The sequence below is a fragment of the Hydractinia symbiolongicarpus genome, chromosome 4, assembly GCF_029227915.1.
Source record: "Hydractinia symbiolongicarpus strain clone_291-10 chromosome 4, HSymV2.1, whole genome shotgun sequence".
NCBI lineage: Eukaryota > Metazoa > Cnidaria > Hydrozoa > Anthoathecata > Hydractiniidae > Hydractinia > Hydractinia symbiolongicarpus.
The window spans coordinates 26,866,935-26,894,485 of record NC_079878.1 but is presented as its reverse complement, the minus strand read 5'-3'; the positions used below and the strand labels follow the sequence as shown (position 1 = coordinate 26,894,485).

The following is a 27,551-nucleotide window of genomic DNA, read 5'->3' as shown; positions in this document are numbered from 1 at the left end:
GACTAAAATGTTTTTGTTTATGGCATTTTGTCTCAATTAAGAAAAGTTTCAACTTTTTTGAGGGAGTACAACACCGAAAAAACTTGTGTTTTTTTTATATTTTGTTTAAATTCTTACCAGGCAGGACTCTGTACAACATACCGAAATGACTGATCCCTCTCTATTTATAAATTTGATGCGTTCCAAATCACAGTTTTTTGAAATTTTGGGTAATATTTAATGAGTACAAGATGCAAATACTGATTTTTGTTGAATCAGAAGTATTTCCTACAACCATTCTTTTTTTACACTTTTGTGGAGAAAAAGTGTATGCAATATCATCAGAATAACTGATTTTGTTGCGAACTGTTTTTCTTTTTCAAATTTTGGATTGAAATATTGTTATAAAGGGCATATATCAATAGACATATATATACCAAAATAATTAAATTCTGCAAACTTTGATTTTGTCGTTCACCTCTCATCTTTTATATTTTGATTAAACTTTTGAGGAAAACCATAGGAATTATTTAGAATTTGTAATTTGTGTTGCAAATTTAGTGCAAAAATTTCACTGTTGTGAGGGAGGACCATATGCAATTATATATACTAAAAATAATAATTTGATATTCTACAAGTTGTATTTTTGTATGCACTTAAATGACTGCTTTTTCTGAGTTGAATTTGATGGGTTTCATATCAATTTTGTGGAAGATTTTATGGCTGAAGACAATATAGAACATGCCAATTGAACTGATTTTTGTTCATATTTTGATTTGCTCCTCATAAACCTTTGTGTTCTAAATTTATTGTAAACTTTTGTGAGGAAGGACCATATATATACAATGTTTTCAAAATAATGATTTTTGTTGATTTGAAATTGACTCCTTGCATTTTGTTTTTTTGACATTTCAGGTTAAAATGTTTGGTAAAGTCAGTACCGATCATTAGACAAAAAATTGTTTTGTTAACCGGTTAATTTTTACATTTTGTGCATATTTTTGCGGGAGAGGATGGTATGCAACCGAATAAATGATTTTTCAAAGTTTAACTTTTTGTTTTTAGGTGTTTTGTGTTTGTTTTTGTTTGGCTTTTTGATATTGTTTAAAATGCGTAAAAAACTTATTTCATAGATCTGTGCTTACTGTTGCAAGCCTTTCTTTTCGACACTTTAGATTAAAATATTGAAGGTTTTCAACATAATCACATAATAAGATGTATACATATTTGAGATATGTGTTATTTCTGACATTATTATAATTGTTGTCGTAACTGTCTGGGTTGTGACTGTCAATGTTGTAACTTTCTACTAACTAGATTTTACACCTTGCACGCCGTTGTTTTTCATATTTTGTCTGAAGTTTTGTTGGGAGGATTTCATGCGATTTGACATTTGATATTTTGTGTTAGATTTTAAGAACTTTTTTGTTAAATTATGACTATATACTTTCTTTTTATGCATTTTCAGATTATTTTTTTTTAGTAAAAGGCATATTCAATATACTGAAATATTTGCTGATGTCATCAAAATTCAAATGACAGAACTTTTTAATTGTTTTTCTGCCTAAGTGGATTTTTCCACGGGCCTAATCGACTAGTCTCTATAATAATACGCTAGGTGTGTCTGTCTGTGTGTCTGTGACAGGCAAAGTGAATGTCTTCATTTTCTTTTGATGTTGCCGAAAAATGCATGTCTAATATGTGAAATTTTCTGACGTTACGACGCGACGAAAATAACACTACTTTAACGTCAATATCCTATATTAAATTAATGAAGCCATTACAGTGCACCTAAAACTTTGAGGCCAAATAACTTGGAAACGAGGCGATGACGTCAATGATTTTTCACCGCGTGGGTAACTAGGGACCATCTAGGACCAATTTGGGTAATTTTCCCAAACCTGGGTTCCCGAATCCGTTTCGGAATGGACGGCTTGATGACGTCATCGAAAACAATCAAATCCTAATATCTCTGCAACCGTTTGTCAAAAATACGCGATCCTATACATTTTTTTGATAAGCGTTTCAAGACCTATACAATGAAGGCAGCAGGTATACAAATTTCTAAAAAAAAACTTTGGGGGTTTGACTGGCCATTGCTGACATCAGCAAAATGTTAAAACCCTTATGTCTCATTAACTGCTTATCAAAAAGATATGATCATATACATTTTCTTGGTCAGCGTTTTAACATCTGCATAGTACAGGCAACGAATAAACTAAATTTCGCCAAATATTTTTGTAATCGCACTGCTGACGTCAGCACAAAAATCTAAAACAACCTATTTTTCCATTGTCCTTCTGCCTAAGTGGATTTTTCCACGGGCCTTATCGACTAGTCTCTTTAATAATAGCCGTATTCAGCCTGTCTGCTCGTGCGGTTAATTACCTTTTTGTTACGGAAACACGAAATGCGATATATAAAGGACGGGCGACCCCGTGGATTTTGCACGGGTTACCTTATAGTAGCCGTAGAACAGTAATGCGTCAAATCAGTTCAGGGATTTAAGGGGCAGGTAATTTTATTAGCTAGTAAACACTGGTCAAAATAAAGGGCGAAATTGCAGTGTTCTTGAAATCAGTGTCCACCCAGCATGATATCGAACAAAAGAGTTAATAGAATACCTTTAGCGCAGTACCCTAGTATATTTAAATTTATGGTTGGTTAATATACACATAAAATTACTAAATACATCGGATCTTCTTACATGGCTAGGAGTCAGTATGTCATTTATACGGCTCAATATTAAGGACCAGAATTGGATCTGGGTGTTTACGGCAAAAGAATTATCGAAGGAAAGAAGAGAAGAGTTTTGATTTAAGGCCGATTGTCACTTTAAAAAAATTTTCCAAGGGACGGAGAATGTTTATACCACGTGAATGGAAAAATTTGTCGTTCTTTTCGTTTCGGAGAAGGAATGATAACCGAGAAGTCAACTTTTTCTTTGCGTTGTGTACGGAAACAATAGGTCGGAACTTACTTAGCCAATAAAATAATATTATTTCTTGACGAAAGCAAAAGTGTGTATACTTCTTTTGTAAAAACTTTCTGTTCTGCGCTGTTCGTGTCCGCTTTTCTTCGCAAAAATTTCTAAACGTGAAGAACATCCTTTAAGAAAAGAGGTGTTCTATATAGAGAATTGAGTCATAGCATAGAGATATTTATTTATAATCTCTATGGCCTTAGGGCCATTGTAGTTTTTCTATAGAAAAGTCGACGTGCACAAACAGCAGAGTTATTTTTAAACCAGAATGTATTTTTTTATTAAAATCTTAGAGTGTATCTACATAAGAAAAAAGAACACGACTATTCGAAGGTTAAAAGTATTAAACACTAACTTTTATTGAGCATGGAAAATTAGATGCTATGAAATACGAATGTGATAGGGCTACAAAATGAGCCGTTGATTTTAGACTTTAGTGACTTACACAAAAGCGGAGCTGATAGTCAGGAGAAATTTTATAAGCAATGAGGAAAAAAACAGCATCCATATGATATTTGATATTGTATTGGATAACCAAGTATACCTGAGGCCAAAGATTAGATATTTGATATCCATAATTGATTAGATAAAAGACACATTACTTTTTCAACAAACAACAACAACAACAACAACAACAACAAGAAAACAAACCAAACAACACCAACTTAATAACATCATTATTCTATATTTTGATTTTACAAAGGGCTACAAAAGTGCTCCGGTGTGTATAAAAAATAAAATAAAAAATTAAAATAATAGTTATTCAACCAGGATTTACAAAAAGCCACATTAATATTCTTAAAGATACACAAACTTATCGCAAGTTTCTTTTATATAAAATTTTATTAAAAGAGTTAAAAGCAACTTTAAAACTTAAATATTTTATCAAAATTGAAACAATAATTACATAACAAATATTGAATTAATATTGTAATTATTATTGTAATAAAACTTGCAAAATATAACAGCTTATACCGCGAAGTGTATATACTTTATGATTCTCTCAAATATCGACAGGCCAATCAGCGATATGTTCCAACTCTCTCCCACTACAAGCTAAAAGAGCAAGAATAATTAGAATACAATACCTCATCTGGATGCTTCAATGTCATTACACCGATTATATCACCGAATGTGTTCATATTTTGCTAACATTCACATGAAAGAGAAATGCATGTAATTGACAAAATATTTTTTATATAAGGGTGGAAGCTAAAGTGTGGTGACTTTTGTTGTTGTAGATGTTCCGACAATTTTGTTTTTAACATTTTGTGCCAAACTTTCATTGTAGTACTGCAGGTAAAATATTATGTGGCATACTTTATTGTCAGAGATTATTTAAAAAGCCGAACTCCCGCAAAATCCATTGAATTTTATCAACCGCGAACATTCCACGAAAATGCAAAAAACTTAATTACCAGTCACTTTCCTATGGCTCATGCATTGCCCTCCTACAGAGTGACGTTACGCTAAAATTTACTAAAATAAAAGTTAAAACGGTACTTCGTAGAAATCACATATAAGTTGTAACTATATAACCTCGGCTATTTACGATATAAGTAAATATATACCCCATATACATACATAGGTATATGTTACATATTAATTAACGGGCTTAGATATTCATAGATTTACACGGACTGTTAATGAAGTTCCCCGCATAAAGTAACGCAAATTTTATTTACAAAAAAGATGGCTGTTCTTTTTCAGCATTTTTCTACTCTTGTCTTCAAAATAAATTTTTACAAAAACATTTGAAGAAGAGCATAGTTAAACAAATTAAACATAGCAAGGTTTGTGTAAGGTTTTTTTCCCAGTTTTGATGATATTATTCATGCAAAACATATTTGTTAGCTAGCCATCATCATATAAACAAGCCACCAACAACAACCAGCTCGGAAGTAAAATTTTAATCTAATTTATATGTTACCGTGATCTTTATACATAGTGAAGTCTCCAGTTTAAATATAGCCTGTCAGCTATTACCTGCTGTAGCTAGCTAACGTTAGGTTTAAACTGAAGCTACCCAAAACCTAGCTAACCTAGTTTCGTTGCTATCTCTGTAGCTACAAATCTTAGCAGTCTTTTCTAGAAATATGGCAGAAATTTATTTAACTAGACATTTTAAGCTTGAAGCATGGAAGATGAAACAAGCCACGACACCTTTTAGGGAAGTATTTATATTCACCTGTTATTTGCGGATAGTTTGACACTTTTTATGCAAGAATAGTGGATTTTTCACCTTTTGTGTAACAAAAAAAAGCATTCTTATTTAACATGTGGTAAGGCTGGTAGCTAAAGTGTGGGAGAGTACTGCATGTTAACACCGAAGGAACTGGTCTTTGTAAAATCTTATTTTACAATAGTTTTTGACATATATATATATAATTTTAGGGAGCTTTTAAGGTTAAGAAATTGTACAGGAAAGGATGGTGTGACTTTCTAACAATAGTGTACTACAAACTTTTCTTGAAATTTTGTATTATGAACTTTTGTTGAAAAGTCTGAAAGAATTAGACTTTGTAAGTCATTGGTGTATTTTATCTTTCGTGCAAAAGGTTATGGTGAAAAAACTGCCTGTGGTAAAGGTTATGGTGAAAAAACTGCCTGTGGTATACTTTATTGTGAAAAAATTTCCAGAAAGAAAGCCCCATGGTTTTGGAAAATATAAGTAAAAAGTTATATAAGAAAGTTTTAACCACCAAGAAATTTCTTCAATATTTTTCCTAAATTTACTTCTTACCCTGGCTTATTGTGTTCATTTAAACCCGTAAATAAATCTTTGAATTTGTAAAATGAGTAATTCTAACACCCGGATTATACATTAAGTGGAATTCTCATAAAATCCATCAAACGTTATCAACCTGAAGATTATTTATTCCATAAAAATGTAAACATTTTTCTGATTCTTTTTTTGATTAGCGAAGTTCTTTCTCCTGCAAAAATTTCCAAATAATAAAGTACAAACATTGCATATTTTCAAAATATAAATGTAATTCCTAATTGTTGATTTTAGCAAGAGTTTGCGAGAAAGACAATAAAGCAGCATGATAAAAAAACTGACTTTTGTTGATTTAGAATTACTAAACACAACCATTATCCTTCACATTTAGTGTAAACTTTGTGCCAATGGTCACACCCAAAAAAAGCTAATTTGTTGATTTTGATTTTGTACTCTTTGCAAGCTTCTTCTTTTTTTTGACATTTTGGATTAATAAACGTATTTGGTAAAAGCCATAATGCAACATGTATACCAAAATAAGGAGAATTTGCAAATTTTGTTCTACCGCTCATTTTTTACATTTTGTATAAACCTCTTTGGGACAGGATGTGTAATAGGCCGATATACCAGATCTTAGTTGTTTTTATTATACAATGAAATGAAATATACTGAAAGAATTGAATTTTGTTGTTTTAGATGTTATATATAAATGAACCTTTTCTTTGACATATGTTATTTTGTGAGAGATGAATTAGATTTTGCACCTTGCATGCTTGCGTACTTCTTTATTTTATATAAATTTTTACTGAAGTGTGGAGCATATTAAAATGACTGATCCTTCTCTATTTAAGTTTAATACGTTCCAAAATGTGGTTTTTGAAATTCTGTGTACCATTTTATGGGTAAGGACAAGATGCAAAATACCAAAAGAACAGATTTTAGTTGAATCAGAGTGACTTTATAGAATCATTCATTTTTTTCACTTTGTGTAAGGTTTTGCAGGAAAGAACTGTATGCAATATTGGCTAAATAATTAATTTTTGTTGCAATCTGTTTTTCTTTGGCATTTTGGATTAAAATATTGTTTCAGAAGGCTATGCAATTTATGCCAAAATATTTCAATTTTGCGAACTTGATTTTGTTCTTAAACTCTTAATTTTACATTTTGATAAAACTTGTGGGAGACGATCGGTATGCAATGGATTAAAATAAAAGAATGTAGTTAATAATTTTTATTTTAATAATTTGTATTTTATTTGCATGTGGCGAACTGTTAGATTGATTGTTGTAGTTTTAACATTACGACTTATGTGTTTTTGTTTTCCAATTCTAATTTGACTAATTGGCCAAAAAAATTTCTGACATTATATATAATATAAAACGCATCACATAACGCATCAAACGTTATCAAACCTAAAAATTTATTTCATAAAAATGTAATTATTTTTCTGATTCTTTTTTGTGCAAAGTTTTTTTTCTGCAAAAACTTCTGAAAAAACGTACAGAAAATACACATTAATAAAATTTACTTTTTTCTAAATTGTTGATTTTGAAATTTTCGTGTAAAAGTTTGTGGGTGAAGACAATAAGCAACATGATAAAAGAACTGACTTAATTTAGAATTACTAAACACAGCCATTCTCCTTTACATTTAGTCTCAACAGTTGTGCAAATTGCCAGGTTCAATATACACATCCAAAGAGCTACTTTGGTGATTTTGATTTTATACTCTTTGCAGGTTGCTTTTTTTTTTCTTTTACATTTTGAATTAACATATTGCCATAGAAGGCATATGCAATATGAATACCAAAATAAAAGAAAGTTTCTGTTTTACCGCTAAATTTTTACATTGTATATAAACTTTTTTGGGACAGGATGGTTTAAAATAGACCAAATTGCCTGATCTAAATTGTTAGGTTGTGGGCTTGTGAAACTTTTAGGTAAAAGTTTTGTGGAAGGCACTGACATGAAATATACTGAAAAAATTTTGTTTGATTTTTTGTTAAATCAGAATTACTCTATACAACCATTGTATATTTTGTGTACGCTTTTGTGGAAAAAGATTGTATATGCAATATTACTGAAATAACTGTTTGTTTGTTTTGCAAATCGTTTACTTTCTATGCAACATATATACTAAATAATGAGCATGAAATGAACTGTTAGATTGATTGTTGTTGTTGTAACATTAGGACTGTTTTTGTTGTTGTTGTTGCATTCCCAATATATAATTGGCCAAAAAATAGTTTTAACCAATTAGTTTCACACCATACAAGCTGTTATTTTTTATATATATTTTATGTAAACTTTTGTAACAGAATACTATGTGAGATTTGAAATATTATGGGTGGTGATGACAGTGTAAAAATTGATTTTTGTTAGATTAGGGTCGACACACCGTTCCTTTTGACATTTTGTGTAAAGTTTGGTGAGGAAGGACCGTATGAAATATATCAAAAAAACGTTTGGTGTTGATTACATATTTTTGAAAACCATTTTTTTACATTTTATATAAAAAATTCGGCTAGAAGCACTATGCAATATTTAAAGTGTGGTTAACTGTTTATTGTTCACATTTGGCATCAACCTTTGGCTTGACTATGCAATAACGTATACCATAATATTCTATCCAACGAATACAATAACAAAATGATTTACAAATCTCTTCTCGCATGCTACTTTTTCTGTTTTGTATAAAATATCTGATTTTGGTTTTAGTTGATTTTTATTCTACGGGTTGCGGTTTTAACAGTTTCGGGTCACAATTTCATGACATAAAACAAAACTGTTTTTGTTACTTTAGGTGTTAAAACTATTGATTTAGATTCGAATCAGATTTTATACCTTGCAAGCTATTTTTTTAAAATATTTACTTTAAAATTCTTGACTGGTTTTTCACTAAATTTAATGTGTTTAAAATTGTGTTTTTGCGTTTGTGAAAAATTTTACAACATGCAAAATGCAAAGAAATGATTTTTGTTCATTTGGTTTTCCTCCGCAAATTGTTCTTTTTATACATTTGGTGTAAGTGTTTGTCAGGAGGGACTTCATGCAAAATTATCAAAATAACTGATTATTGTTGGTTTAGAATTGTTTCTTGCAAACTGGTGTACAAAATATTTTGAAAATTTTGAACTTGTCTACATTTCGATTAAATTTTTGACAGAGGCGACAGAATGCAGTAGGATAAAAAAAAATTTAGTTGATTTATATTTTGAGTTTGCACTGCTTGAATTTTAACAAAACGTATATGAAAAAAAACTTACCATAATTGTGATGTTTTCTCATATTCCTGTGAGAGCTCTTGTGACTAAAAACAAAAAAAATATATACGAATAGAAAACGCTGACAATTATTTAAAAAAAACACACCGTCTCACCTTGATGGAAATTTTTTTGATTTATAGCACAGAGTACACAACTCATTCTTTACACAATCTGCACAACTATAAATCGAGCCAATTATAAATCCTCGACAATTGGTGCATTTGTATCTAAAACAAAAAAAAACAAATAACAATTATTCTCTCTGTTACACTGAATTTCCACATCAACCTACAGAATTTGGCACAACATCTATTTCTGTTCCGCAAAGTAATACATCCAAAAAAATTGAATAACATGACAGCAAGATTAGCTATGAGAACATTCTTATAGTTTGCAGTGAATTAGTGCAATCTGTTCAATCGCATTATGTGCAAAATTAGTTTGTCATACATTCTAATTAATAACATTTGTTAATACTATTGGATAGAAGCATGTATCTCCCACACATTTGGCCGTTCTAATGGTCAGTTTAATACTCTAAGTGTTATACGAGCTACATATTAGCTAAATTTTTAATATGACGAGATAAGTAGTTAGATGGCTTCTTGAATTGTTTCAAACAAACTTTTGAGTGTACCTTATTTTTGAAACAATATCTGCAAAATTAACATTAACCAGGTGTTTTACCCCATTGTTGTTTCTTTAAATGAGACAACAAAGGGTGTTTTACAAGTATTTGAAACACACATTTTTCACATTTGTAGTTTCAGAATTGGAATATCAATTTAACTTGTTGAAGCAAGTTAGACACCTTCCTTGGGATTTTCCTGTTTATTTTTGTCACATTTTGAGCCTCTGTCCTAGATCGCATCTGTTAAAAAAAATCAATTAAAATTATAAAATATATAAAATTGACGAAGGGTTGATATCCCAATTCTTAAATTTGGCCCCTCCTCCTCTCTGGAAAACTTCTGTTAGCATCAACCATATTTAGTAAATAACATTCCTTTTAGGAAAAGAAAAAGCTCAAAATAAAATTCTCAACATATTTTTCCTTTAGGGTTGTAGCTACTTTCTGTTTTGCTTAGTAGTAATGCTGGCTTCCTACTACTATTTCTTTTGAACTTAGAAGAGTAATATGAAGTGCCACTAAGAGTTAGTAAAGTGCACATTAAGTTTCAGCTTTAAATTTACTAAAAAACAGTAAAATAAAAAAGTATTCTCATCATTCTAGGTTTAACTAGCTAACATATACCAAAAGATAAGTGCTTAAAATCTGCAATATTTTTTGTCACACTAGCACTACCACTACCTCCTTTATAATTGAGTTGACTACGATTATGTGGAAGTCGCAGTTAAAAGTTGTAAAAGTGAACATTTTGTTCAAACATGCATGTGAACAACTAGCATCTCGAAATTTTCTTAAACTAACCTCTTTTTCATGTCTTTCGCATGCATATTTTACGAAACAAAAATGGAAATGTGGATATTTTATTTTGACATTTCTTGATATATCAATTACAAGAGGGACCCAACATTACCGTAGACGAAAATTTATTAACGAAGGGGGAAGTAAAACTGTAGCTTGGTCTAAAACGGGAGATTCAATGTTGTCTTAATCTTGGTGAGGAGAGAAATATAGATAGAGACAGACATATTTTTCTCAAGATATCACCAATTTCCTCATTGCCCAGCTTGCTGATTTTTTAATTACGTCCTTTAGGTTCTTTCTGCTTTTCTTTACAAAAATTTAACTTTTTGTAATCAATAGATAGAATTTTAAACAGTTTTAACTACAAAAGAATTAAAGAAGAAGTGAAGGAAAATAATACCGAAAACTCATCATTGTATGTTTCACATCATGACCGTTTGTAAATTCTGTCTTCCTAATTCCTTTCAGGTAGCATAAGTCACACACATCAAGGTCAAAGCAGTCTAAACACCGATACCACTTCCCAGCAAGATCAACCAAGCATGAGTTGCAAATCATTCCATTGCTTAAACCTTCCTCTGAAAATCTTGCAACAGCTAGCTTCATATTTTTCTGAATTTTCCCATCCCAATTGCTAAATGAATTCTTCCATTCACCAACGCCTATTTTTAGAGCATCTGAAAAATACCTTGAATGAAGAGTCAGCAGCGGTAATTCCTTTTCTTCTGACATACAGTCAATAAGTTCTAGGGGGGACAAAAAAATAGATTTGGAATTTAAATTTTGGCCTGTAGTCAGCGTTCTCAGAAACATTTTTTAAGTTTACAAGGACATTTATGATACCCAAATTATACTTATTAAGGCAACGATTGCATTGGCAAAACATTAACGAAGTTTTAATTCCATATAAAAAAGGTAATGATGGCATAGTATACAAAATGTCATTACCTCCAAGATTATATTTCAAAACTGATATTTGATGTTGATCATCATGCTTAAACTTGCACGTTTGATAACAATAAGCACAAACGTTGAGGTTACATACTTTGCAGTGAATATACTTTCCAACGATGTAGCTCTTGCAGGTAGCACAAACGTCACTATAAAAATAAACATACATCAATTAATACATAAATGCATTTTTGTTAGTACATGTTTAATGGGGAATACCCAATAGTAACACACCAAGTGTGAATTAGTTTTAAGTTAGACAAATTAACACTAATCCTGGCTTTCCATGCAGCTGCGTATAATTTATTCCATACCTTTAAATTGTTCCTACTTACTTAAGTAAGAAAATTCCACTTAATATAGACTTTGAATTAGTGTTAACTATTACAGATCATTTGTATTTTTCATGTCATGCAATAGGCCTTGCTGTACAACAACACTTAGTTGTCTTAGTAAACACCTGAACACTGATTTAATTATCAGTTTATGTCTAAATTTGCAAAATGGATGATTACATCCCTGTTATAGTGTGTGCGACATGAGATTTTAATTTTATGATGGTGCACCAATAAGAAGTGATAAGAGATAACACCATTGTTGTACTTAAACTGCAGAATCAAATGAAAGTAACATTTGGCGAGTTATTTATTTACAGCGGCAGTTTGGTAAGTACTGCAGTGCTGGCATTAGTAGGAGTTAACACTGGACAATTCTTTACTCTCTAAGAAATTATCAACTGAGAAATTTAAAGTGGTTTTAAGAGGCAGGTAAAGAAAATGGTGCTACTTACTTGTTGCATGTTGCATGTTCACCAAGGAAAGTAAAAGCAAAAGAGAACTCAGGTATGAGATATCTAGAATCTCAAGAGTATCTTGCTGACTAAATGGATTGAAAGCAAAGTCTCCATGTTTTCTTCATATGGGCTTTGAAGAACTACGCTTATTTGAGGCAGAAATCAGAAAAACATGTAGACGCAGCTGAGGTATGGCAATACAGGGTGATATACCCAAGGTTAGATCCAAGTCTGAAAAAAATCTCCAATCAGACTCAAGGCAAGTACTCCTTGAAATCTACGATCCCGGACATGAATTAAAGCAAGTAGCCGCAAACAAATGAGAAACCGGTTTCTATGTTAGTAACACACACTACTTCTTTTCAATATTTACAGTAGATTATAGACTTAGAACTTAGTTTACTTGGTTAAATCCAAGATTAAACAGTGTGATTTTTTGTATTGACGTCAGCACGTCCAATTTCTATGATTTTTCTATGATCTGTGTGGGTTATGGAGCAAGTTGTTGCAAAATGCGAAGATTGCAGAGAGTGCAGCTAACCTACTTTCAGAGTAAAGCTTATGGTGCCTTGAATATAGCCAAAAGAACAGCCAAAATTATCTGGGATTGGAGAATGCCTTTTTGTAGGGAAACGTTTTCCAGTTAGAAAAAAAGGGATTTTGTGCAATTTAGATGTTTTTTCTGGTTAATAGTTTGATAACTATGTCTGAATACCATTAACAAACACATGTAGAATAGAATCACAGTGATATTGTTACGGGGCAAACTGGCATTTATCTAAAATCTGAGACACATTACAGAAACATTTGCGTAGGGTACAACCTTCTGAGCTTATAAATTCCACATTTTACAAGATTTATAGAGGGAAGCATGATATAGGTAGTCCCTATACATAAATAATTTAAACTTTGTGGAAACAGCAATTCTTCCAGAAAAAAAACATCAACAATTGTTATTAAATTTGACCATCAGAACAGTTTAGTTAATTTATGTTAATATTCCTGCCTGCTCGATTAAAAAGTTAAATTAATTAGTATACTGATAATTTATGAGGTAGAGTTTAACATTTACAAAATCTTTTTCGCAGTTAAATTTTCTCAGTGCAATTTGTATATTACTTTTAAAGCTATTGTTAGACTACTTTATTTTAGGAAAGACAGGCTAAACTTTTACAATACAAATTAGTTTATCGTTTTCGTGTACTAGTGATTGTATTATACGCAATTTGGGGGAATGTTACCTTTTCTTTGTCGACTTTGATGTTTTAGTTCGTGACCCTAATGATCTTGGACTCACATTGCAAGGCAGCTTGTTGCTGCGACAAACCTCTACTGAGAAAAACTGTTTAATCCATGCCTTTAGAATTGTTCTGGCATTAGGAAGGTTTTTTAATTTATTACTCGTGTTTATAATTTTTATAAAAAATGGCTAATCAAATGATTTTGCAGGCGTTTGTACATATTGACTTGATCATAGTGAATTGTTACCACCAAAAGCTCAAAATTTGATATGAATTTGTTATGAAAAAAATTGTTTTGTTTTATTTACAGCAACAACTCTATTAATTATAAATGTCTAAATCTTTAAACATGAATCTTGAGAATGAAAAAAGTTTTTTTAAACATTTTCATTTAATAAGTTCAACATCATTAACCATTTCGGATTCCTATTAACAGTAAGTTTTTTTGAATTTAAACTGCTGAAAAAAATATTATAATTCATGGAACACAAAAATTAAAAACAATAATGATACCTCAAATAATCCATCTTATGATATTTCAAATGATTAGGCACCAGCAAACCCATATTCAGCCGATAGCAAACCGAACACAAGTCTATATTGCAAATGCGACAATGATATAACTCTGGCAACATGGAGGTATTACAAGATGCACACTTGCATTGATCAACCACTAGGTTATATCTCGCTTGAAACAACGAACGAACATATGCAGAATGTTGGATGTATTGATCAGAGGAAATATAACTTGAAAATCCGAATCTCACAACATCTTGAAACATTCGATACAGTACTTCAGACATATTGAATTCATCACCTACATATATGTATGCATTAGCAACAAATTAAATCAAATAAGTGTATTTCAAATCTAGTCTGTGTCATGTTTTATTAGGTTCTAACTTTAGTGGCCCAAATATAAAAAACTATGGGTAATGCACCTGAAAGAAAAGCTTCTTCACATAACTGACCACTTCTTTTCCAGGGTAAGATATTATTGCCATTACCTGAAATAAAAAGAGAGATAAAGTAACAAGTTTGGATTTGTTACCAAAATAAATGTGAGATTGGCATGTGATAATCACAGCCTTTGTAAGTGTTCATCAGAATAACTAGCTGAGGTATTTGAAAAATAACATGGCATAATACAAAAAAAAAGAATTGAATAATATGAATATTATCATGCCATTAATAAACACGTTTATTTTCTGGGTTTCAACAGATACATCTGTTAATGTGCGTTAAGGACATGATATTTATATCGCTCAATGACAATGACTAAACAGTGGTAATATTTTTCAAACAAATGTGGTAATATTTTTCAAACACTTAGTGACAACACCTTTAAACAACAACTATACATCTACTTACTGACTTCTAGAAAAAATCTGTTTGATAAAAACAATAACAAAATTAAGAGGGACAAAATTATTTTTACTAAAAAAAATTTCTATTTTTCATTGTTCTGGGTTTTTGGATATAATATCTTTGTTTTTGAACAAGCCCTTTCTTTTCCGATTTCTTTCCTGTTGTCTTTTCGGGAAGTTTTTTTTATATTCTATGTTTTATTTTTGAAATTTCCTTTGTATTTTTAAATTCAGCCAATCTGATTTTTTTTATTTGGAAAAAGGGCTAATTTGTAACGGATATGCCAGAAAATAGTCCCTTAATAATAAAGATTATAGAATGTGTAGAAATACTCTAAACTACTCTAAACTAATAGCTCAATGTAAAATAACATCATAAAGCTTAAACAATTTCTGCAACAAGGAAAAAATAATAAACCAGTGAGGAATCATTATAATTATGGTGTTGTTTCAAGAATTTTTCTGAACCAGCAAAAAACTTGTTTAAAGAGATCTATTTCAGCGTGACAGGTCATTTTGGGCATGTCATTTTGGGTCAAAATTTAGCAGCCTTGCTACATTCAATACAAAAAACTTAAATATGATAAAAAAAATCTATAACGTCGTAGAAAGTGCTCATTTTACAATGATTATGTGCTGAACAGTTATAAGCCCAACAATAATTATTCTGTGCACAAGGCCATGATAATACAGTTATCCATGATAAAGGAATGTAGCTAGCTACATGATCTACCTAAAGGTGAATAATTTATTAACTTTATTTATTTGTGCTCACAATTTTGTGCACGAATTTCTACAGGAATCTTGAAAAAGACTTTTAAATAGGTTTATTCTTGACTTGTAAAACTAAAAGGATAATATTATAAACTAAAATTAAAAACAGATTATAGATATATTTTAACCTTGCTATGCTGCTGAATACTGAGTAGCAAAGTTAAGAGAATATTGTATTAATTACCCTGGGAATTTGTTAAAAAATTACCCTGGACAATAATCCCAGTATTTATTTGGAAAAGGGTGTATATTCATTGTCAAACAGATTTTTTCATTAGCCAGCAAATTATCATAAAATTACATCAATTATCTTTGGATATTTTATCAGATAAAGTTAAGACATTTTATTTTAAGCCTTAATCATCATGTAATTTGCTATTATACCCTGAATGTTTATTTAGGTATGGACTACGTTTTACCGGTCGTTGTTATTTAAGTAGGGCCGGTTATTTGGATCTGATTTTTACTGATGGAATAGTAACTTTATTTAATATGGTAAGAAAGCTTTCCAAAATTACCTCACATCAAGACTGGACAGATGGATATCAGGAAAGAAACTTTCTGCTTTTATATAAGTTTATGTAACTTATTTTCTGTACAAATTACCTAAAAAACACTTTCCCATATTTTAATAACATTTTTCATAACGTATATATACACTTTTTTATTAAAAAACATGGAGCTTCAAATTGTTTTTATTATTTTCATGTAAAATCAAGGTTTTTGTGAACCACAAATAGTCCCAACGGATGTTAATTTTGACAATTTTAAAACCATTACAAAGTTTGTAAATTTTTGTTTGTGTTTTAACCAAAATCAGCTTAATGGAGACATAATTTGAACATTAGTTAAGTTTAAGTATATCCTTTGATTACATGAAGGTTTAAGTTTTACGGAAGATCTACCTTTGAGAAGACAAATTTCTACATGAATTTGTTTTTGGTCATTGATTCCTTGAACATTTTTGTGTATTTATTTGGGGTATTCACCAAGCACTTCTTGTGTGAATTGCAAATCAGTCCCTCAAAAGATTTTGCATGGATTCGATTTTACTAACTTAGCAAAAAATTAGAAAGAGTCTGTGAAAATTTATTCTGCTTATGATTGGTTTCCTAGGTACTATAGATTCTAATAATAATATTAATGTACAAAAGTAATGTTACCATCATTTAATTGACAAGTCAGTAAGTCTTTGGTTACTTCTTCTATGCCGTCACAGTTCAACAACTCTATTGGTGCTTCAGATGAAAAGTTTACACCTTTAATGCGGCACTCTAAAATTGTGTTGTCTATAAATCCCAAAGGAAGTGTTCCAGCAATGTCAAAGTCTGTAGCAATCTGCATTGTTGGTACTTGTTCAGCTGACTCAAGCAGATGTTGATTGCTTAACATAAAAGATTCAACATCAGTAACCAGTTTTCCCGATTCTAGCATAATCTGCATGTCAGTCTTTTTCTCTAATAACTCAAGTTGGCCTAATAAAGCTTGCTTGTGTACATTTATTTCCTTGAAGTCATCTAAAATGGTTTTTCGCTTCGCATCGTACTTCACCAATAACATGTTTTCAGTTTCATTAGCTTTTAGAATAAAATTATTAATTAGGCATAGTTTGGCATTGCGCAATCGTTTTTTTAATGTGTCTGCATGAGCAGATACGTGACCAGAATCGCACTTTAGATTTTGCAACTTTAATTTTTGGCTGGTAAAATATTCCTTCAAAACATGTGTGTTTAATAAAGAAACGTTGTGGTCTATGTGGTACAATTGTTTGCAATACATACAAAGAAAAGTGGCATCACAGCTTGTGCAAGTATATCGTTGAAAGCATTTATGGTCTACACAATATGGTTCAATGGATTCTTTTTTTGTGGAATATTTAGCATGTATCAAGGTATGGCCAGATAAGCTTTTGTGTAACTGTTCTGAGCACTTTAAACAGAGATACTGAAGGCATTCTTTGCAATATATCTCCACTGCCTTTGGGCAATCTTTTTCATTGCACTTCACATACTGTCTTTCCCTAAAAGTAATAAGAGGATAAATCTTTTGAATTATCAACAACTAGAACAGAACAGAACACAGATCTATTTGTTACAGGCCAGAGAGCTGGTAATATGCAATTTATCCAAAAACTTTACACTTCTATAAACTTAAAGAACAGAAGATGCAGCAGTCAAAAAACTGTATATAAAGATTAGAAGTTAATTTTAATGTTCCAATCTTATGTTGCAGGCTTAGCACTATTATAGATATATATACCCTCTTTATGATGACATGGTTTGTATTTTATTTCTCTTTAAATTAGAACTTTTGCATTGACTCCTCCAAAACAACTTTAAAACCTTTTTTTAAGATCCTAGACAAAAACTATTATTTATAAGTAAACCTTAGAACCTTTCGGTTTGATATTTAATTAATGCTTAGTTTACATTTTGAGCATTTGTAAGCACTGACTCTTATTTAAAAGCTTGTTTTAATATTTAACAATTTTGTCTATTTTATGGCGTTATACATTTATTAAAGATCGCCATGTCTTTTTCTTTATTTTGTTAGAGCTTTTGCTAAATACATTTACAACTACCTTAAGCGAAGAAATTATTTGCGGAAGAAAATTGTGCGGAATTTATTTTTGTGGATAAGTGACCCAAAAAAGGCATATTTTGAAAAATACAATTTTGCGGATAGCAACCTTAAAAGATATATTGCGGAATAAATTTGAGTATGCAAGAAATTTAGTAAATCGAAAGTCAGGAAAAACCTAATTTAGTACCTATAAGTGTATAAAAAAACATCTGATTTATGGAATATTATCTCTCTGTTTTTCATCAAAATATTAAAAAAAAGAGTACTAAGCTGCTGTAACATAAGAATACTAAGCTGTCACAAATGTAAGATCAAATATCGTCACTGAAAATATTGAAAATATTTTTGAACTCCCCTTTTGCAGAATTTATTTTTGCAGATGACCAAAATTTCTTCACTTCTGCGGAATTAATTTTTGCGGATTTAGGCAAAAACAGCAAAAATTAATTCCGCAAAAAAAGTTCTGCACAAATTTCTTCCACGAATAATTTCTTCCCTTAAGGTACATAACTAGCAAATCTAATCTTCAGCACATTCATTGCTTTGTGTAACACACAATGCAGCCAATTTAAGTGGTGATGTACCCTCAAGGAAGAGTAGTATACACCTTACAAAGCACCACTATCAAATCAAACCATTATCAAACATTAACTAGTTACTCTAGATAAATAGCAAGCAATTGCACTCTTTTGCTCCAAAATCATAATTTTTTAATTACTTTATTTATTATAATTAATTACTATAATGAAAGATGTGCGTTCCTTTTCAGGTGTATCTTAGATGACACACATATATCTTAAAGTTTCTTAATAATGTGTCTTAACAAAACAAAAGAAAATAGCTGCAGACTTAAATTGCACATCTTGGTTTAACACACTCAGTCTAAAGGTTATGACTACACATCAGGTGCAAAAATTCAAGTAAAGGCCATATTAATTCTCCTCTTAGCTCTAACCTCACCACCTCCTTGTCTAAAGACTAAATCTTGCTCTTTAATAATTGTCTTTTGCCATGGGATTAAATTTTGTTAAAAAATAGTAAAACAAGTACAAAAACCATCCAATGCATTTAGAGATATTAATAACATTTTAAGGAGAATTTTTTATTTTTGGTTTAAATTGTACATTACTTATTGGAACTTAGACAGCACTCGAATGAGGGCAAATATCATCACGGACTGGGTATTATGCATGTGCGTAATACAGTTAGGTCATGATGACAGAAGTTTTGAGAATTGTAAACGATATTTCATATGCCTTACAATGTCATCTTTAAAACACTGTGATCTTCACAATTTTATTGCTTTGTCATTTCTGTTAAAAAAAGCAGTTAGCGAAACAGAATGTCTGTCATTCATGTTGTGTCATTTAAACTTTACACATTTAATGCAGGTTTAAAGAAAAGAAAGAAATTAAACAATTTTTCAGTCCTTAAAATTAACATTGTTAAAATAGAAAATGTTGGTAAAATATCTATAGCTGGAACAGTTTTAAGATTTGCATGTGCAAATGGATAAGGAGCAAATAATAAGAAGTATTTCCTGATATGTTTCAGAAAATTATATATAAAAAAATCTAGTTTAAAATTGACATTAACTCCGGGCATGCTTTAAACTTGATAATATAGTCCAATGGCTCAAATTTACACAATCAAAAAAGAACGTAGAATCTATGCTCTTGATTTTCTAATATTTTTCTTTATTTTAAAAAAAGTTCAGATTCTCAAATAAAAATAGTTATTACCGAATAAACATACCAAATCCTTTGAATTGTAAACTTTTTGTCCACTTGTATTTTCTGCCAATTTTCCAACCATTTTGTCTGAAGTTTGGTTTACTAGACAATGACCATTTAAAGTGTTTGATTTTTGTTTGACTTAAGCCCGAATCTATCATTTTAAAGATCCATGATGCCTAACATGTTGACTTGTTCCGTGACTCCTATTTTTAGAATGTAAAATTGATTACCCTCCATTAACTAGAGACGCATGTATTTGAAAGCCTTATCCTCTCATAAATCTGAATTTATGAGACAGTCACTATTTTAGACGCTTAGTTCTTATGCTATGTGTCCACCATGGAATAATAATTTTCACTGAGAAACATGCATAAACGCTGTTTTAGAAATCTTCAACATGTTTTGCACTTTAAAACTTGGGCAAAACAAATTTAAAAAGTGTAAACATTTTTAGGAGAAATTTATAGTCAGGAAGTTAGGTAGTTGGAGAGTTGGTAGTCGGTGAGTTAGCTTGTTGCCAGTGACGGATTGAAGATCCCACTCTCCATATAAAAAAATTCACATCACGAATAGCTAGCTAGCTGTCTGGTATTACGCCATTAACAAAGTAAAAGCTTATTTACTTTTTATTTTACTTCATATATATATATATACTTTGTTCTATCTAATTTTTCAACTTTATGCTTTTTATATGCTAGCAAGATTTCTGTTTATCTCCTTTAGTCAATCATAGCACAACAAAGCCTAAAGTAATTTTATTTCTCTTCTCCTTTGAATCTCTTGAAATTCTGTACACCAAATGTGTCATAGCTCAGCAAGCAAACTTTATCTTTATTTAGACTGGTATTTTGATATTTACAAACAACAATTGGTGGAGGCTAGAAACAGTCAAAACAGCGAATCAGGTCAGATTGTTTTCTAATTTTTTTTAATAAATCAGAAAATCAAAAATAAATAGTAATTTTTTTTACATGGTGGTTTGCAACACATCATTCAGTAAGAGACAGAGTAGGCTGATAGCATATGAGTCAGGTGGTTGTAAGACACAGATAGATTACTTCCTGGTTAGAAAGTCAGACAAGAAAGTGGCGAAGGACGTGAAAGTTATATCGGAGGAATAGTGTGTTTCCCAGCATAGGTCGCTGGTTTGTGATATTATCTTGAAAGAAGCCAAGGAAAAGCATAGGCCCGTCATAAAGTCTGGAAGCTGAAGGAAGAGATTGTAGCAAGACAATTTAGGGCAAAAGTTTAACAGTTAGCCCACAATGGTCAATGTGATAGTGACAATGTTGAAAGTACTTTGACTACTTTGAAGAATTGTCTTCTAGAAGCTTCTGATGATGCCTGTGGGTGCACGAAAGGACCATCCAGACATAGACAGACCTGGTGGTGGAATAATGAGGTTGACCAGTGTATAAAGGAAAAGAGGAAACTTTGGAAAGAGTGGAAGTCAGGTGGTAGTAAAAATATTTACTTAGAAGCTAAGTGTTGTGCTCGCACGGCAGTGTATAAGGCAAAATCAGAAGCAGAGAAAAACAGATTTGCAGAAGTGTTAAGAAGGGAAGACCAGCGTAACGAGGTATTCACGATAACAAAGCAAATGAAGAAGACTAATTAAGATGTTGTAGGCAAGAAGTGTATACGTAATGATGAAGGTGTTTTGGCTAGCACAGAGGATGAGAAAAGGGCAGCTTGGAAGAATTATTATCAGAGGTTGCTTAACACTGAGTTTGATTGGGATGAGGATAATTTGTCTGATGTTGATGTTGTAGAACGGCCAGCTATGCGGGTCAAGACAGAATGAGTAGAGGAGGCTATTAGGAAATTGAATATTACCAAGGCTGCAGAAGTATCACGTATTGTTGCAGAGATGGTAAAAGCATCTGGATATATTGGAGTTGAGCTCATTACAAGTCTTGCTAATCAGATTATAAAGGATGGTGCTATTCCGAGTGAGTGGCAGTCGAGTGTAATAGTGAATTGTTTCAATGGCAAGGGTGATGCATTAGAAAGAGGTAACTATGGAGGTTTGAAGTTGGTTGATCAAGTAATGAAAGTTACTGAAAGAGTGATTGATAAGTTACTTAGAGAAAGAATTGATATAGATAAGACGTAACTTGGCTTTGTTCCAGGGTGTGGCACTACAGATGCAATATTTTTACTCAGACAGCTTCAGGAAAAGTATTTAGTCTAAAAGTATTTTTAAGAATCTCTATTTTGCCTTCATAGATTTAGAGAAAGCTTTTGAAAGAGTGCCACATAAAGTTATTTGGTGGCCTATGAGAAAATTAGGTGTGGATGGGTGGCTAGTTACGATGGTACAGTCTATGTACTGCAATGCTAGAAGTCGTGTCAGGATTAACAATTCACTTAGTGATGAATTTAGTGCAAATGTTCGTGTACATAAGGGTTCTGTACTTAGTCCCTTGTTGTTTGTTCTAGTCTTAGCAGCGCTGCCGATGGAGTTCAGAACAGGTTGTCCATGGGAGTTATTGTATGCAGATGATTTGGTTCTCATAGCAGAGTCAATGGAAGAATTAGTTGAAAAGTTTGAGAAGTGGAAGAAAGGACTAGAAGAGAAAGGGATAAGGATGAACACAGCAAAGTCTAAGGCCATGATTAGTAGCATTGCAGCCAAGTGTGACCTTGCAGTTCGAAAGTGGCCTTGTGGAGTTTGCAGGAAATGGGTTGGTAGTAACTCAATTTTTTTGTCAGACTTGCAAGCTTTGGGTATATAAGAAGTGCAGTAGTATTGGTTGAAGGTTAAGAGCTGACATTCAGTTTGTATGCAAGCATTGCAAAGGTGAGATATAGAGAATGAAGTATTTCCAGCTTCAATGATGTACAACAGTGGCTCGTTAGAGATAGTTGAGAACTTCTGTTACATAGTTGATGTTGGGCAGTGAAGGGGGTGTTGGAAGAAGTGTTACTTGCAGGATAGGTTCTGCTTGAAAAATGTTCAGAGAGTTACTTCCTCTGTTGACTAGCAGAGTCTTGTCAACTGAGGTAAAAGGTAGGTTGTATATGAGGCCTGTGTAAGAAGTGTTATGTTGTACGGTAGTGAGACATGGGCAGTGAAGCAGGAAGATCTTTACGATTTGGAAAGGAATGATATGAGAATGGTTAGGTGGATGTGTAATGACAGTCTGAGACTGAGTTCAGGAGAGCTAAGAAGCAGGTTAAGTATCCGTAGAATTAAAGATGTTATCCAGATAAGAAGATTAAATTGGCTAGGACACTTAAAAAGAATGGAGGAGGAGAATTGGGTACAAAAGTGTAGAGACTTAATAGTTCCTGGGGCAAAGTCCAGAGACAGACCGAAAAAAACTTGGCAGGAGGTTATAAGGACAAACTTGATATGGAGGAAGTTGAGTTTAGATCTAACAGTCTAGATCAGATTGGAAGAGGGTCATTAATATACCCCGTCCAACCCATGTTAGCATGGAAAACGGACGTTAAGTCAAGAATGATGATGATGATGAGTATCCTGTTTACATAAAGTGTTTTAGGGATCGTCTCAAAATGTTCGGACGTTTTTTTCGTATAATTATACGAACGCTACGAAGTACTTTGTTTCGTGAAACGAATGTCATACAAAGTGCTTCGTTTAAAATAAAAAATATAAACAAAGTTTTTTTATCATACAAAATGAAATGATACGAACTTTTAACAAAGTAAATTGCTATACAAACTTAAACGAACTTCAAAAGTACCGGCATAATCGCGCATAATTATTTCAATACGAAACCAGAAATAAAAGAAGTAAAATATAAGATTTATTTAATAGTTTCAACCAAACTTAAATTCAATATCAAACATTTGTATTTCCTTTTTAAAATATTTAATTTAATTAGATTAAATTAAACATTTTTTTTTCAAACTAGCTACTTTCATAGCATGTCTAAAGATTACGACAGCGATATCGATTGGATATATGACAGAGCCAGTTCCGACGACGAGGCTGATTTCTTGCAAAGTATATATTTTTTTATTTTTTTCCCCTTTTCTTAAACTCTTAAATTTATTAATGTAGTTAAAATTTAACTTACTTATTTTTTTAGATAAAAATAAAAGACGAGGAAGACCAAGCATACACAAGAAATATCCGAAAATAATTACTTTTGTCAACACGTTGATGGAAGAAGGTTCTGCTGAAGCTCACTTACGTCGCAGAGACAGTGTGATGTACACAAATGGGCTTTCTTCAAATGAATAGTTATGCACATCAAAAAAACCTTGGGTATAACTGCTAATCGCTACACCATTCACAGATTAATGCTTCCACCCCGAAAAAAAAACACAACAAGTAAGAACTACAAATATCTGATAGGCTTTAATTCACTTGTGGTCAAGTTAGCACAGCGTAATGGGATATCTTTGCAAACACACTTATGCTGTTTGTGGACAATAAAAATACGCACTTTTCATGATCACGATTTTCCACATCTGGCTACCAAATAATATAGGACCGAATGCCGCGGAGTCGTTCTCTTTCTCCTGCAAAGAAAATTACTTTTCGATGCAAGCGATCTTTATCTGAAGGATCAAAAATTGACAACCAACTCAATCGTTTTGTAAGATTATCGAAAGACAAGTTGAATCGTTCAATAATGAACTGGCCGCGTTCTGGAAAACTTCTGGTGCAGTTGTATATACGCGTCTTATTAAAAGCAGCAATGTGATGCACGTCAATCATATGATAAACTTGATTGAAAAAATAAATAAAAATAAAAGAAATCGTTAATGTTGTGATGTGATTGCTGACAGAGGCCCTGAATGGTCAGTTAAGGGCATTATTAATTTCACCTGGTCACTCAAGATCTAATCCCATTGAGAGATGCTGGTCTTACCTGACTAACAGGATCTCAATTATTTGCAACGCGTAACGAAGCCAATGTTGTTATTACTAAAAGGATAAAGGGTTTACACTTCATACAAAATTTAAAATCTACATTTAAAGTTGGACCTGGTTTATTCTTAAGATATTCTTAACTTTTGACCCGTTTTGCATCCTCGATATTCTTATAGAATATTCTTGAAGAAAAATGTGAAATAATACGCAATGATAGCGCAAGCAATATTATTTAAACTTATTTTATCTAATTCAAGTGGAAACAATATTTTAAAACATATTTAATTTTAACGAAATAAAGTTGTTGTTTTTTCTGAAATAAGATGCAGTAAAGATAGCGTAATAAACTTAGTAAACAAAGCAAGGTTTTTTTTGAAAGTTTTTTTATGATATATATATATATATATATATATATATATATATATATATATATATAAGACGCATAATAACGTGAATAATATTTGTTAAACGAATTTCGTTAATGAAACGAATTTTGTCATTGTTAAAAAATATTTATATATAAAGACCTTAGATAATAAGTCCAATTAAAATAAACAAAGTTCGTATAACGAAACAATCTTTATAATTGTTAAAAAAATTTCAATATAAAGACTATAGATAATAGTCAATAATACAATAAACGAGCTTCGTATAAGCAAATTCTTATACGAACGTCTTTAAAAATGAACAAACTATACATACAAACTTTATATTAAATGATACGAACTTTATACAAACTTGTAATTTTGTTGATACAAAAAAGTTCATATATATCAAAACTAAAATGATACGAAAGATTTAATAAATTGATACAAAGTTTTTATATTAATTATACGAACTACGTAAAAAAATTTTGAGACGGTCCCTTAACAAACATAGCCTCTTTCGCTTTCACCTTTGTCACTCATTGCTGACAAATTTAAGTTTGTTGTAAGGTTATAGTTACCCAATAAATCTAATATAATTATTGACATAGGTTATCTTAGATTGGCAATCCTCTCCCCTTACAACCACCCAACTCCACGACTTAAAATTTACGTACCTATATATTCTCCATCTCCATGAAGGTGCTATTTTTCGTCGCAATTACAGTTTATTTTTTTGTGGGATTTTAATACAGTTATTTATCAAATAAATGATATAAAAACAGTCATCCATTACCACTGCTCGACATTAATAGGCTAAGTTATACATGGAAATAAATGTTTAAAAAATGTTGTTTTGGGTTAATTCGGAGATCTTCATGGTTTTTTTTCAAGTTTTTTTTTAAACGCTGGAAGTCGTTCCACATCCCTGTGGTTTTTGCGTCGTTTACGCCGAGTCCGCACCCTCGTACAATATATCAAGTAGTGCAATACCATATTGCTTAAATTTTTTTTAGGTCATAAAGGTATATGTGCAGTACAAAATGATTTTAAAAAAATGGGCCAAAAAATATCAACAAAAATTCAGAACGAAGACAACATTTGCAGCTAGCCGTAGCCAGCTAAAAAAAGGAAGCAGGGGAAATTCTTCTATTGTAGATTTAAATTTTTACTTAACAGCTAGCTAACTGGCAAGCTAGCTAACTAGCAATGCCTTGTTTATTATCATGGTCTCTAGAGCTAGCTAGCAGCTATAAAACTGATAAATTTCCTTACAAAGGATGTTGTTGCTGCATAACACCTAGCATTTGCTTCATTGGTAAGCTACAGCTGATTAAGTCAACTCTTTTATTTGGAGGCAGGACATGATCTCTGCATCTATTCGGACATTTAATTCGAGCCACCCCATTATCTTCGAATTTAACAAGACTTTCCAAGCATTCTTTGCAAAATGAATGTCCACAATGAAGTGTTCGAGGATCTTCCATACGATCCAAACATATTAAACATTCACAAAGCTTTTCCAACTCAGACTTTAAACTGTCGTTCGAGGCCATAGCAATTTGACATCACTAGCTAGCTGAGTCTTGTTGGTTCCCTTTTTTTTAAAGAAGAAACATCTTTTCTGGGAATCATTCCTCATAAATCGATCCCTCCCCCACAGTGACTGTCGAAATCCTGCAATGAATCATTATAATTACGTAGGAGAGTCAATGTTTTTTTTTGTGTCGTAACTTTCAGTGTATATTATCAAGACTTGCGACCCTAAATTGGTACCGGGATTTGATGCAATTTTGTCCTCAGCTTCTCCTATTTTAATATGTGACCAGGACTTGCATTACTTATAATACAACGTATTTTATAAACAGCAATTTAGATTTTAAAAAAGTTATTTTACTGCTCCTGCTTTATTAAATATCTCTCAGAGAATTATGAATGATTCTAATATGTGCAGTCCAAGGCCTTCAAAAAGTACCGTGGAACATGACAATCTTACTTACCAAACTGTCTTAATAAGACATTTGTGGTGTTTTGAACTTTTTATATGCCTCCTATCTCCATAACCGCAAGCAATTTGTTTTCCCTGAACGAATCATTCGCTCAGATTACCAAACTTGATATTCATGCTCTGTACTGGGACCATTTGTGTTTTTAATTTACATAAATGATTTTCCTAATACATTATTTTGATAATCCTACAAATCTTATTAGTTCCTTTGGAATTGAATTTTTTTAGTCACTAGCTTAGGGTAAAAAAATCTCTTTAAATTCAAGCAAATCAGAGAAAAATATTATAATTAAAAGTAATCGTAAAATAAATTCCTAAATTTCTTCACAATAAATAAATTTTAGATGAGATAGAATCGGGTATTGAAACTTACAGTCGAGGTTGTGATATTCTACAAGGTCTTGGCCGAGTGGAATGTCATGCCAGACTGCATAATTTTGACATCCGGTTTTACCGAATTGAATATCTGTTTGATATCTAGTTTTTTAAGACAAATACT

The 27,551-nt window shown here is 31.6% G+C and overlaps 1 protein-coding gene across 1 annotated transcript; it reads right to left on the bottom strand.

The window, feature by feature from the left end:
• Window positions 1-3,402: 3,402 nt before the first annotated feature.
• LOC130642146 (uncharacterized) lies at window positions 3,403-26,718 on the bottom strand. Its single transcript, XM_057449234.1, has 9 exons — window positions 26,320-26,718; window positions 16,672-17,528; window positions 14,309-14,374; window positions 13,881-14,184; window positions 11,331-11,482; window positions 10,783-11,128; window positions 9,064-9,177; window positions 8,951-8,994; window positions 3,403-4,018 (listed from the first exon to the last, which is right to left on the bottom strand). Exons 1-9 carry the CDS (start codon window positions 26,598-26,600, stop codon window positions 3,966-3,968), a joined length of 2,217 nt encoding a protein of 738 aa, XP_057305217.1. The 5' UTR covers window positions 26,601-26,718; the 3' UTR covers window positions 3,403-3,965.
• Between the last annotated feature and the right edge of the window lie 833 nt (window positions 26,719-27,551).

Bases quoted from the DNA above. Each gene is read 5' to 3' on its own strand.
- LOC130642146 (XM_057449234.1), bottom strand. From the start codon at position 26,600: ATGGCCTCGAACGACAGTTTAAAGTCTGAGTTGGAAAAGCTTTGTGAA. The intron at 14,185-14,308 runs GTGCATTACCCA...ACATATATGTAG, and splicing joins TGAAGAAGCTTTTCTTTCAG to GTGATGAATTCAATATGTCT. The intron at 11,483-13,880 runs GTATCATTATTG...TTATTTTTATAG, and splicing joins CATAAGATGGATTATTTGAG to TGACGTTTGTGCTACCTGCA.